Source organism: Schistocerca cancellata, chromosome 9, assembly GCF_023864275.1.
Source record: "Schistocerca cancellata isolate TAMUIC-IGC-003103 chromosome 9, iqSchCanc2.1, whole genome shotgun sequence".
Taxonomy (NCBI): domain Eukaryota; kingdom Metazoa; phylum Arthropoda; class Insecta; order Orthoptera; family Acrididae; genus Schistocerca; species Schistocerca cancellata.
This window is the reverse complement of record NC_064634.1, coordinates 55104948-55118440: the sequence shown is the minus strand read 5'-3', so window position 1 is coordinate 55118440 and position 13493 is coordinate 55104948. Positions and strand designations below refer to the sequence as shown.

Genomic DNA, 13493 nt, shown 5'->3' with positions numbered 1-13493 from the left:
GGTTATACTGTCGGATCATGTTCTGTCTGACACGGGCAAAAACATCAGGAGTGTCCTGAATTGTACCGCACACAAAAAAGTGGGGATCGAGCGGGCCATGTTACAGGACCACCTCCACGTGTCTGGGAACCGTCGGTCCAGGAACTGACGCACACGATGACTGAAATGTGCCGGCGCCCCGTCATGTAGGAACCACATGCGTTGTCTTGTAGGGAGCGGAACGTCTTCCAGCAATTCTTTCAATGCTCTAGCGAGAAAATTGTAACAGTGCCTGCCATTTAATGGCCTAGGTAGCAGATACAGCCCAATTAAACAGTCCCCAACAACACCGACCCACACATTAACGAAGAACCGCACTTGATGAGCGCTAGTAACTGTGACATGCGGGATATCCTCACTCCAAATATGCTAATTGTGCATGTTGAAGATTCCATCACGCCCGAACGTTGCTTCATCGGTAAACAACAAAGAGGATGGAAATGTAGGATGCATTTCACACTGTTCCAGGTACCACTGGGAAAACTGTGCTCTGGATGGATAATTAACTGGTTCCAGGTTGTGGACATGCTATAAGTGAAATGGACGTAGCAATTGCTCTCGAAAGACATCAAAACAAATATTTTTCCCCAATGTCATTTTTTCCTATGAGGAGTATTTAAACCGGTAGAGGAAGATTTCTCTGGCGGCAAATTAATTAAACCAAGAACCACTTTTCCAGTTTTTTATGACCAAGAGACAACACATTAACACAACCCAATTTCAGTTAAAGTAGATTTTCAAAAATATCTCCACTGACACGTGAACAAAGGTTATACTGTCGGATCATGTTCCGTCTGACACGGGCAAAAACATCAGGTGTGTCCTGAATTGTTCCGCACACAAAAAAGTGGGGATTCGTCGCCATTTTACGTGCAATTTCACGACTGCTGATTGAAGGACCCCGCTCCACATGCTGCAAGACGGCTTCCTCAAATTGCAGCGTTCTTACCGTGCGACGGCGTCCCTGTCCAGGTAATCTGCTAAATGATTCGGTCTCACGTAGACACTGGTACACAGCAGCAAAGGTCGTATGATGAGGGCTACGGCGATTATGATATTGTTGTTGATAAATCCGCTGTGCATCTCGTCCGCTGTGGCGCGCTACGTAGTACGCACCAGCCATATCAGTGTACTCACTCCAAGCGTATTGCTCCACTAACAAACAGAGACAGTGCACTACTGCACTGGTGGACAGCAGTTGCCTACAACTGAACAGTGTAATACGCCCTCTAACAACTGAAGATCGTAATACGGCCTCCACCGGCTTAAATAATCTTCATAGGAAAAGATGACATTAGGGAAAAGTATTTGTTTTGATGTCCCCTACAAGCTCCCAAAGTTTGTCGGTTTAAATACTTTTCACCCTGTATGTAGGGTGGGTGACGGTGGCCTCTAGTGGCGTACGTACCCCTGTAGAGAGCAGGTGTCGATGCAGTCAGCAGGGATGCGGCAGACGAGGTGACAGGCGAGTTCGATGGCCTCTTCCCAGGAGAGTTCGTGGATCGCCGCCAGGACGCCGCCGCAGCCCTCGTCGCCTGTGGCCCACCGACCTTCCAGTTCAGGCTGAGGCAGTTCCAGGCCAGAGTTGACCGGCACCAGACGTGCCACTGCTGCCATCCAGGCGGGTGCCGGTCCAGGCTTCAGGCAGATTTCGAACAGGCTGTAGAATCCTATGAAACGTCTTTCAGTCACCTAGAGGTACTAGAGGAAGGAGCAGTGGAACGGGATACGTCAGAATATGAGTTTGGTAGCAGGAACGAGAGAGCAGAAAGTCTGATAGATTTACGCAATAAACATGTTAGTACGCCACTGGCCATTACAATTGCTACACCACGAATATGACGGGCTACAGACGCGAAATTTAACCGACAGGAAGAAGATGCTGTGATATGCAAGTGATTAGCATTTCGGAGCATTCGCACAACGTTGGCGCCGGTGGCGACACCTACAACGTGCTGACATCACGAAAGTTTCCAACCGATTTCTCATACACAAACAGCAGTTGACCGGCGTAACCTGGTGACACGTTGCTCCGATGCCTCGTGTAAGGAGGAGAAATGCGTACCATCACGTTTCCGACTTTCATAAAGGTCGGATCGTAGCCTATCACGATTACGGTTTATCGTATCGCGACATTGCTGCTCGCGTTGGTCGAGATCCACTGACTGTTAGCAGAATATGGAATCCGTGGATTCAGCAGGGTAATACGGAACGCCGTGTTCGATCCCAAAGGCCTAGTATCACTAGCAGTCATGATGACAGGCATCTTACCCGCATGGCTGTAACGGATCGTGCAGCCACGTGTCGATCCCTGAGTCAACAGATCGGGACGTTTGCAAGACAACAACCATCTGCACGAACAGTTCGACGACGTTTGCAGCAGCATAGACTATCAGTTCGGAGACCATGGCTGCGGTTACCCTTGACGCTGCATCACAGACAGGAGCGCCGGCGATGGTGTACTCAAAGACGAACCTGGGTGCACGAATGGCAATAGGTCATTTTTTCGGATGAATCCAGGTTCTGTTTACAGCATCAGGATGGTCGCACATTGGAAGCGTGTATTCGTCATCGCCTTACTGGTCTATCACCCTGCGTGATGGTATGGGGTGCCATTGGTTACACGTCTCGGTCACCTCTTGTTCGCATTGACGGCACTTTGAACAGTGGACGTTACATTTCAGATGTGTTACGACCCGTGGTTCTACCCTTCGTTCGATCCCTGTGAAACCTTACATTTCAGCAGGATAAAGCACGACCGCATGTTGCAGGTCCTATACGAGCCTTTATGGATACGGAAAATGTTCAACTACTGCCCTGGCCAGCACATTCTCCAGATCTTTCACCAATCGAAAACGTCTGATGAATGGTTGCCGACCAACTGGCTCATCACAATACCCCGGTCACAACTCTTGATGAACTGTGGTATCGTGTTGAAGTTGCATGGGCAGCTGTACCTGTACACGGCATCGAAGCTCTGTTTGACTCAATGCCCAGGCGTATCTAGGCCGTTATTACGGCCAGAGTAGGTTGTTCTGGGTACTGATTTCTCAGGATCTATGCACCCAAATTGCGTGAAAATGTAATCACATGTCAGTCCATATATAATATGTTTCTCCAATGAATACCGGTTTATCATCTGCATTTCTTCTTGGTGTAACAATTTCAATGGCCAATAGTGTAATATATAATACGCTGTTCAAGAATCACAAGAGGTGGAAATACACTCCTGGAAATGGAAAAAAGAACACATTGACACCGGTGTGTCAGACCCACCATACTTGCTCCGGACACTGCGAGAGGGCTGTACAAGCAATGATCACACGCACGGCACAGCGGACACACCAGGAACCGCGGTGTTGGCCGTCGAATGGCGCTAGCTGCGCAGCATTTGTGCACCTCCGCCGTCAGTGTCAGCCAGTTTGCCGTGGCATACGGAGCTCCATCGCAGTCTTTAACACTGGTAGCATGCCGCGACAGCGTGGACGTGAACCGTATGTGCAGCTGACGGACTTTGAGCGAGGGCGTATAGTGGGCATGCGGGAGGCCGGGTGGACGTACCGCCGAATTGCTCAACACGTGGAGTGTGAGGTCTCCACAGTACATCGATGTTGTCGCCAGTGGTCGGCGGAAGGTGCACGTGCCCGTCGACCTGGGACCGGACCGCAGCGACGCACGGATGCACGCCAAGACCGTAGGATCCTACGCAGTGCCGTAGGGGACCGCACCGCCACTTCCCAGCAAATTAGGGACACTGTTGCTCCTGGGGTATCGGCGAGGAAGATTCGCAACCGTCTCCATGAAGCTGGGCTACGGTCCCGCACACCGTTAGGCCGTCTTCCGCTCACGCCCCAACATCGTGCAGCCAGCCTCCAGTGGTGTCGCGACAGGCGTGAATGGAGGGACGAATGGAGACGTGTCGTCTTCAGCGATGAGAGTCGCTTCTGCCTTGGTGCCAATGATGGTCGTATGCGTGTTTGGCTCCGTGCAGGTGAGCGCCACAATCAGGACTGCATACGACCGAGGCACACAGGGCCAACACCCGGCATCATGGTGTGGGGAGCGATCTCCTACACTGGCCGTACACCACTGGTGATCGTCGAGGGGACACTGAATAGTGCACGGTACATCCAAACCGTCATCGAACCCATCGTTCTACCATTCCTAGACCGGCAAGGGAACTTGCTGTTCCAACAGGACAATGCACGTCCGCATGTATCCCGTGCCACCCAACGTGCTCTAGAAGGTGTAAGTCAACTACCCTGGCCAGCAAGATCTCCGGATCTGTCCCCCATTGAGCATGTTTGGGACTGGATGAAGCGTCGTCTCACGCGGTCTGCACGTCCAGCACGAACGCTGGTCCAACTGAGGCGCCAGGTGGAAATGGCATGGCAAGCCGTTCCACAGGACTACATCCAGCATCTCTACGATCGTCTCCATGGGAGAATAGCAGCCTGCATTGCTGCGAAAGGTGGATATACACTGTACTAGTGCCGACATTGTGCATGCTCTGTTGCCTGTGTCTATGTGCTTGTGGTTCTGTCAGTGTGATCATGTAATGTATCTGACCCCAGGAATGTGTCAATAAAGTTTCCCCTTCCTGGGACAATGAATTCACGGTGTTCTTATTTCAATTTCCAGGAGTGTATAAAGGGAAAAGGCAGAGAGTTTAGGGAAGATACCAACTAGAGTACATAAAGGTCAGCCAGATTTCGAAATCAGACACTGGATCGTAAAGAGTACTGTTGCGTCCTTTGGTAGTGAATTCAATAAATCGTACATAACGTAGAGAAAAAGTGACATTAAAAATTAAACAATATTTTTAAACGTATAACAATGAACAAACTCTGACGCAGGGACATTGTGTAATTATGACAAATATTAATTGCATGAAAGACAATGAAAGAGGTGTAGATGCAAGGAGACACACAAGAACCACTGCCACTGTAAGCAGAGTATAAATAGCAAATCACAATTACAATCTCTTTCTTTGTTGATCTTTATTGCTCGTTTGTTATTGATCGTGTTGCTCGTATGTCGTATCTAGCTACTTTTATTTCGTTTGTTATAATGGCAATTCTTACCTGGACTTATAGGACGGTGTTGTGGTAAATGTATTATGGATATACATTTTAAAGCAACACAGAGTACAGGTATTCAATAATTAGATAATAAACTCCATTTGCCTCTCATCTGAGATTTTCCAGCAATTTAGCTCGGGTGCTGCAGAGGTGAAAAGGATTATCGCTAACCACCATTTGATCCGCCACCACGCGGAATTTTTAAATTTCCGTATATTTAGAATCAACAGCGTTTAACGCCGGTAATGCATATCCTCCTATTTCCACCTATTCTACTATAAATTTTTTCCTTATTTTGTTACCTGAAGATATGACATTTCTTTGTCTTTTATATATTGTAATTGTTTTACAATTTGAATATATATATATTTATGCATTTATGTCGATGTATTATTGGTTTGCTTTGTAAATATTATTTGTATTTTTACTCTGGGTCTTGCCTAGGGAAAACTGTGCTATCGAACTATTACATCGATAGGTCGTATGGAGAACCAAAGTGTTTAGGATCTTGGGTAGTGTTAACTCTGCCACATGGAACGGGGGCAGAGGGAGTCTGGCTGGGCTAGGGCGGTGGAGCAGGTGTGTTGAGTGAAGCTCCCGCGAGTTGCCGCGCTTTCGGGGTTGGGCAGCATGTAATTGCGCTCGACTTGCTATGATAGTTTCTGGCACGGTGTCGCGGACGGGTTAGCTGGCGCACATCAAGAGCCCGTTTCGCCTGGTGACCGTGTCGAGAAGAAGGCGCGCCAACATCCAGCTTCTGCAACAGCGACGGCCGACAATGAGTGACTGTCGCCACCTCCTCGATCGACGACTTCAAACTTTCAATCAACCAACAAGGAAGACTAAAGGCACGTAAAGTTATAGAACTGTATGGCAGACCTAAGCTTTTCCAAGTGTTCAATTTGCCTCACGAAATTACAGCAACGTAGCATGAACCTTTGTTGCTCATTGTCCCAATTGCACTACCAAGCAGGGTCCCTTCTTCTCCGGAATGAACCCGAGTGTCGTTGAAATTCAAACGCCAGCATTAAACTAATATCACTCGATTTCACTGCTTTAATTTCAAAGTTCAGTTAAGGTATTCATAGCTGGCTACAATATTTAGATTACACAAGCACAAATTAAGAGTGCGAGTTCTGTTACCATATTTTACCTTACCTGTGACTGCAGCTCAGCTTGGTACGTACTAAATTTTACTATTGTTAATTGTTCAGAATCATTTAATTTAAGTTCGAAGGTAAATCCCTTATTTCTAAACTGCGTAGATTGAAGTAGCTTTTGAAATGGTTGTTGAACTAGCCCAAGACTAATCTTATTTTATTGAATTTCGTAGTGATTCAGAAACAAAGTTCACTATTAATTTCAGTCACTAAATTAACTTTCAATTTTCCGGTTTTATTAATTCTTTTGCTAAATTAAGTCAGAGTGTAGCGAAATTTATTACTTCTGACAAACATTCAGTTTTCACACAACACGTGGCAACCTTCAGTTGCCACGCGTTTAGTGCTAATTATATGTGCATTAATCTTTCATTTTTAGTTATTATAGTAGTTGTCCGTAGGACCGGCGACCGTAATTTTCCCCAAATATCTAATTAACAGCAATTAATTGATAACGTAACGACCGCACATTTACTTTCTTTATTAATTTTACCCTTTTCTCAAAATTAATTTCCACCAATTTCATTTGCATTTTTCCTTTCATTTAGATGTAACCCTTTCCTCCCTCTTTACCGAAAAATTAACTTCGGTGACGATTGCTTTTCCCAAATTTCCATTAGGTGTACGCGGTTTACGTTTTCAATGTCATTAAAGTCGATAAGTGAGGGGGACGTTACAAGCGCACGCTAAGGCGTAACAAATGCTTAAAATATGGAAGTGCTTAAATAAAAAACTTTGATTTAGATATCAGAACTTTACGTAATAGAAAAGGGTAAAATAGACGATCCCGATTTGCCTGTATGAAAATAACTGACATTTAATTTCTGATTGTGCTGATAGTGAGAAGTGAGTGATTTTACAACATTTTTTTACAAATCAGGTGAGATTAATACGAACTCCTCCTTATTAGTTATGTGATCTACCCATCTAATCTTCAGCATTCTTCTGTAGCACCACATTTCGAAAGTTTCTATTCTCTTCTTGTCTAAACTATTTATCATCCATGTTTTACTTCCATACATCATACATGGCTACACTTCATACAAATACTTTCAGAAAAGACTTCCTGACACTTAAATCAATACTGGATGTTAACAAATTTCTCTTCTTCAGAAACGCTTTCCTTGCCATTGCCAGTCTACATTTTATATCCTCTCTACTTCGACCATCATAAGTTATTATGCTCCCCAAATAGCAAAACTCCTTTACTACTTTAAATGTCTCATTTCCTAATTTAATTCCCGCAGCATCACCCGACTTAATTCGACTACATTCCATTATCCTCGTTTTGCTTTTGTTGATGTTCAATGAAGGTAACTGCGAAGAAACCATGGGTAACAGATTAAATACTTCGGTTGATTCATGAAAGAAGGAAGTATAAAAATGTCCGCTGAATTTCAGGAATGCAGAAATACAAGTCACTTAGGAAAAAAAATAAACAGGAAGTACAGGAAAGCTAAGGCAAAATGGCTGCAAGAAAAAATGGGAAGAAATATAAAAAGAAATGGTTATCAGAAGGGCTGAGTCAGCATTTATAAAATTCAGAACAAGCTTCAGTGACATGAAAGCACGGGTTGTAACATTAAGAATGCAATGGTGATTCCACTGTTAAATACAGAGGAGAGAGGAAAGAGTAAACTGAAGGTCTCTGCGAAGGGGAAGACTTGTCTGAAGAAGTGATAGCAGAAGAAACACTAGTCTACAGGAAGAGATCATAATTTAAAAGAGCTCTGGGAGACCAAACAAGGCAGTAGGGATCTATAACATTCCCTCCGAATTTCTCAAATAAGTTTGAAAGTGGCAAGAACGAGGCTACTCACTTTGGTGGGTAGAATGTATGAGACTGGTGATATATTATGAGACTTTGGGATAAACATCATCCAAAAATTCCCGAAGATTGCAAGAGCTGACTAGTTCGGGAATTAGCACACAATCATCTTAATAGCTCATCGATTCCAGTTGCTGACAAGAATAATATACACAATAACGGAAAAGACAATTGGGGATGTATTAGATGACGATCTGTTTGACTTTAGGAACGGTAAAGACACCAGAGAGGCAGTTCTCATGGTTGCTTTTGGTTGTTATTGTTGTGGTCTTCAGTCCTGAGACTGGTTTGACGCAGCTCTCCATGCTACTCTATCCTGTGCAAGCTTCTTCATCTCCCAGTACCCACTGCAACCTACATCCTTCTGAATCTGCTTAGTGTATTCATCTCTTGGTCTCCCTCTACGATTTTTACCCTCCACGCTGCCCTCCAATACTAAATTGGTGATCTCTTGATGCCTCAGAACATGTCCTACCAACCGATCCCTTCTTCTTGTCAAATTGTGCCACAAACTTCTCTTCTCCCCAATCCTATTCAATACTTCAACATTAGTTATGTGATCTACCCATCTAATCTTCAGCATTCTTCTGTAGCACCACATTTCGAAAGCTTCTATTCTCTTCTTGTCCAAACTATTTATCGTCCATGTTTCACTTCCATACAAGGCTACACTCCATACAAATACTTTGAGAAACGACTTCCTGACACTTAAATCTATACTCAATATTAACAAATTTCTCTTCTTCAGAATAGCTTTCCTTGCCATTGCCAGTCTACATTTTATATCCTCTCTACTTCGACCATCATCAGTATTTTGCTCCCCAAATAGCAAAACTCCTTTACTACTTTAAGTGTCTCATTTCCTAATCTAATTCCCTCAGCATCACCCGACTTAGTTCGACTACATTCCATTATCCTCGTTTTGCTTTTGTTGATGTTCATCTTATATCCTCCTTTCAAGACACTGTCCATTCCATTCAACTGCTCTTCCAAGTCCTTTGCTGTCTCTGACAGAATTACAATGTCATCGGCGGCGAACCTCAAAGTTTTTATTTCTTCTCCTTGGATTTTAATACCTACTCCGAATTTATCTTTTGTTTCCTTTACTGCTTGCTCAATATACAGATTGAATAACATCGGGGAGAGGCTACAACCCTGTCTTACTCCCTTCCCAACCACTGCTTCCTTTTCATGCCCCTCGACTCTTATAACTACCATCTGGTTTCTGTACAAACTGTAAATAGACTTTCGCTCCCTTTATTTTACCCCTGCCATCTTTAGAATTTGAAAGAGAGTATTCCAGTCAACATTGTCAAAAGCTTTCTCTAAGTGTACAAATGCTAGAAACGTAGGTTTGCCTTTCCTTAATCTTTCTTCTAAGATAAGTCGTAAGGTCAGTATTGCCTCACGTGTTCCAGTATTTCTACGGAATCCAAACTGATCTTCCCCGAGGTCAGCTTCTACTAGTTTTTCCATTCGTCTGTAAAGAATTCGTGTTAGTATTTTGCAACTGTGGCTTATTAAACTGATTGTTCGGTAATTTTCACATCTGTCAACACCTGCTTTCTTTGCGATTGGAATTATTATATTCTTCCCGAAGTCTGAGGGTATTTCGCCTGTTTCATACGTCTTGCTCACCAGATGGTAGAGTTTTGTCAGGACTGGCTCTCCCAAGGCCGTCAGTAGTTCCAATGGAATGTTGTCTACTCCCGGGGCCTTGTTTCGACTCAGGTCTTTCAGTGCTCTGTCAAACTCTTCACGCAGTATCGTATCTCCCATTACATTTTCATCTACATCCTCTTCCATTTCCATAATATTGTCCTCAAGTACATCGCCCTTGCATAGACCCTCTATATACTCCTTCCACCTTTCTGCTTTCCCTTCTTTGCTTAGAACTGGGTTTCCATCAGCTCTTCATGTTCATACAAGTGGTTCTCTTATCTCCAAAGGTCTCTTTAATTTGCCTATAGGCAGTATCTATCTTACCCCTAGTGAGATAAGCCTCTACATCCTTACATTTGTCCTCTAGCCATCCCTGCTTAGCCATTTTGCACTTCCTGTCGATCTCATTTTTGAGACGTTTGTATTCCTTTTTGCCTACTTCATTTACTGCATTTTTATATTTTCTCCTTTCATCAATTAATTTCAATATTTCTTTTGTTATCATAGGATTTCTACTACCCCTCGTCTTTTTACCTACTTGATCCTCTGCTGCCTTCACTACTTCATCCCTCAAAGCTACCCATTCTTCTTCTATTGTATTTCTTCCCCCAATTCCTGTCAATTGTTCCCTTATGCTCTCCCTGAAACTCTGTACAATCTCTGGTTCTTTCAGTTTATCCAGGTCCCATCTCATTAAATTCCCACCTTTTTGCAGTTTCTTCAGTTTTAATCTACAGGTCATAACCAATAGATTGTGGTCAGAGTCCACATCTGCCCCTGGAAATGTCTTACAAATTTAAACCTGGTTCCTAAATCTCTGTCTTACCATTATATAATCTATCTGATACCTTTTAGTATCTCCAGGGTTCTTCCATGTATACAACCTTCTATCATGATTCTTAAACCAAGTGTTAGCTATGATTAAGTTGTGCTCTGTGCAAAATTCTACCAGGCGGCTTCCTCTTTCATTTCGTAGCCCCAATCCAATTTCACCTACTACGTTTCCTTCTCTCCCTTTTCCTACACTCGAATTCCAGTCACCCATGACTATTAAATTTTCGTCTCCATTCACTATCTGAATAATTTCTTTTATTTCATCATACATTTCTTCAATTTCTTCGTCATCTGCAGAGCTAGTTGGCATATGAACTTGTACTACTGTAGTAGGTGTGGGCTTTGTATCTATCTTGGCCACAATAATGCGTTCACTATGCTGTTTGTAGTAGCTTACCCGCATTCCAATTTTCCTATTCATTATTAAACCTACTCCTGCATTACCCCTATTTGACTTTGTGTTTATAACCCTGTAGTCACCTGACCAGAAGTCTTGTTCCTCCTGCCACCGAACTTCACTAAGTACCACTATATCTAACTTTAACCTATCCATTTCCCTTTTCAAATTTTCTAACCTACCTGCCCGATTAAGGGATCTGACATTCCACGCTCCGATCCGTAGAACGCCAGTTTTCTTTCTCCTGATAACGACATCCTCTTGAGTAGTCCCCACCCAGAGATCCGAATGGGGGACTATTTTATGCTTTTGGTAACGTAAGCAGAATCGAAACACGCCCAATGGATTAGTCTACCTGGAATGAGGGTTAGACAATGCAAAACGGTGCATAATGTTCGAAATTCTCAGAAAAATAGGGGTGATTTACAAAAAGTAGGAGAACCACGAAGGAAAAATAACGTATGAGAACCAAGCATTACGAGATCCGGTTCAAAAGGGTGTGTAAATCAGGGGTGCAATCTTCCCTACTGTTGAATCTATCCATCATATAATGATGGAAATAAAACAAAAGTTCAGGTGTGGGATAAAAATCCATGGCGAAAGGATATCGATGGTAAGATTCGCTGATGACATTGTTATCCTCCGTGAAAGTAAAGGACAAGTACAGGATTTGCTGAATGGAATGAACATTCTTATTAGTACAGAATATGGACTGAGAGTAAATCGAAGAAAGACGGAAGTAATGAGAAGTAGGAGAAATAAGAACAGCGAGAAACAACACCAGGATTGACGGTCACGAAGTAGGTGATGAATTCTGCTGTTTAACCTGCAAAATAACCCATGATGGACAGAGTAGGGAGGATATAAAAAGCTGACTAGCGTTAGGAAAGAGGGCATGTCTTGCCCTGAGAATTCTGCTAGCCTGAAACATAGGTCTTCATCTGAGGTAACAAACAGTGAAAACGTATCTAGAATGAAATTTTCACTCTATAGCGAAGAGTGCGCTGATATGAAACTTCCTGGCAGATTAAAACTGTGTGCCGGACCGAGACTCGAACTCGGTGGCAAGTGCTCTCGCCCGCGAAAGGCAAAGGTCCCGAGTTAGAGTCTCGGTCCGGCACACAGTTTTAATCTGCCAGGAAGTTTCAGTGAAAATGTATGTTTGGAGCGTAACTTTGTGTGGTAGTGAGACAAGGACCGTGAGAAAACCAGAACAGAAAAGAAATGGAGCATTTGAGAAGTGGTGCTAGAGACTAATGTTGAAAACTAGCTGGACTCAAAGGAATGAGGAAGTTCCCCGCAGGACCTGCGAGGAAACGAGCATATGGAAAAAACTGACAAGAAGAAAGAATAGGATGTTAGGACATCTGTTAGGTATCAGGGAAGACCTTTCATGATACTACAAGGAGCTGTAAGAGATAAAAAACTGTAGAGAAAGATAGACTGGAATACATCCAGCAAATAACTGAGGATGTAGGCTGCAACTGCTACTATGAAGGGTTGGCACAGGAGAGGAATTTGTGGCTGGCCGCTTCAAACCAGCCAGAATAGCACTTGCTCGCGAAAGGCAAAGGTCCCGAGTTCGAGTGTCGGTCCGGCACACAGTTTTAATCTGCCAGTAAGTTTCTTTCCTGTCAGAATACTTTAAAAAGAAAAAAAAGTGGTATTTAGGAATTTCTGACTTGGGGAATATAGCATACGATATTGTAACAGAGTGTGAAACAAAATTCCGGCTATCTCCCTGTAGTTTTGAGATAAGGAACAAAAGACGCCAAGTCATGCTCGGCAGCTGTTTTCATAGACTGAGGTCTACCACTACGATCACTACTGCCTTTTCTTATAGTTTTGATGTGTATTATTCCGATGCTAATTGTGTGAAAAGCAATTTACTAATCTCGACTTTGTAAGAAATGAAGCGATTGTTCCCAATTTACGTTACGGATTATTAACCCTCCACGCAAAGATTTGTTTGAGTATTTAAGTCACCTCGGGTTATGAAACAAAAAAATGGCAAACGCGATCAAGAGAAGACAAAAAGCGTTGAGAGTTTCGAAAAAAAGAAAAAAAACAGTTCACAACGAATTTCAAACGCAGCTAGAGCTTCTTTTTGATCAATTAAAAAGTTGGTTTCAGGAACTCCAATGACGGCAATAAAGCTCGTCAATTTTTTGGAGAAATTATCAGTGTCTGCTCAAATCCTGGGACAGGACGAGGATTTCATTCATACATTTCACGTTATCTTGGACGTCATGTCACGTAATGTGAAGACAACGTGAACATTGAAAAATTTCGAAAACTTTGTCATGATATAGTTAAAATGTGCTTCACCAAATTTTCCTGCTTTTAAATGTCTACGACGGGTCATAAAGTATTAATGCACGATGCTCATATAACAGAATCAGCTATATTAGCAATAGGCCAACCATCTGAAGACTATCAGGAAGCCAGAAGTACAGATATCAAAATATATCGTGAAGGGTTTCCCAGGAAAA

The 13493-nt window shown here is 43.3% G+C and overlaps 1 protein-coding gene across 1 annotated transcript in view; it reads right to left on the bottom strand.

The window, feature by feature from the left end:
• LOC126100505 (uncharacterized) overlaps positions 1–13493 on the bottom strand; it is a 176550-nt gene that overhangs the window by 150099 nt on the left and 12958 nt on the right. The window contains exon 2 of the mRNA XM_049911115.1: positions 1448–1709. Within this exon, the coding sequence (XP_049767072.1) occupies positions 1448–1709 (262 nt within the window). The remainder of the gene's footprint in view (positions 1–1447; positions 1710–13493) is intronic.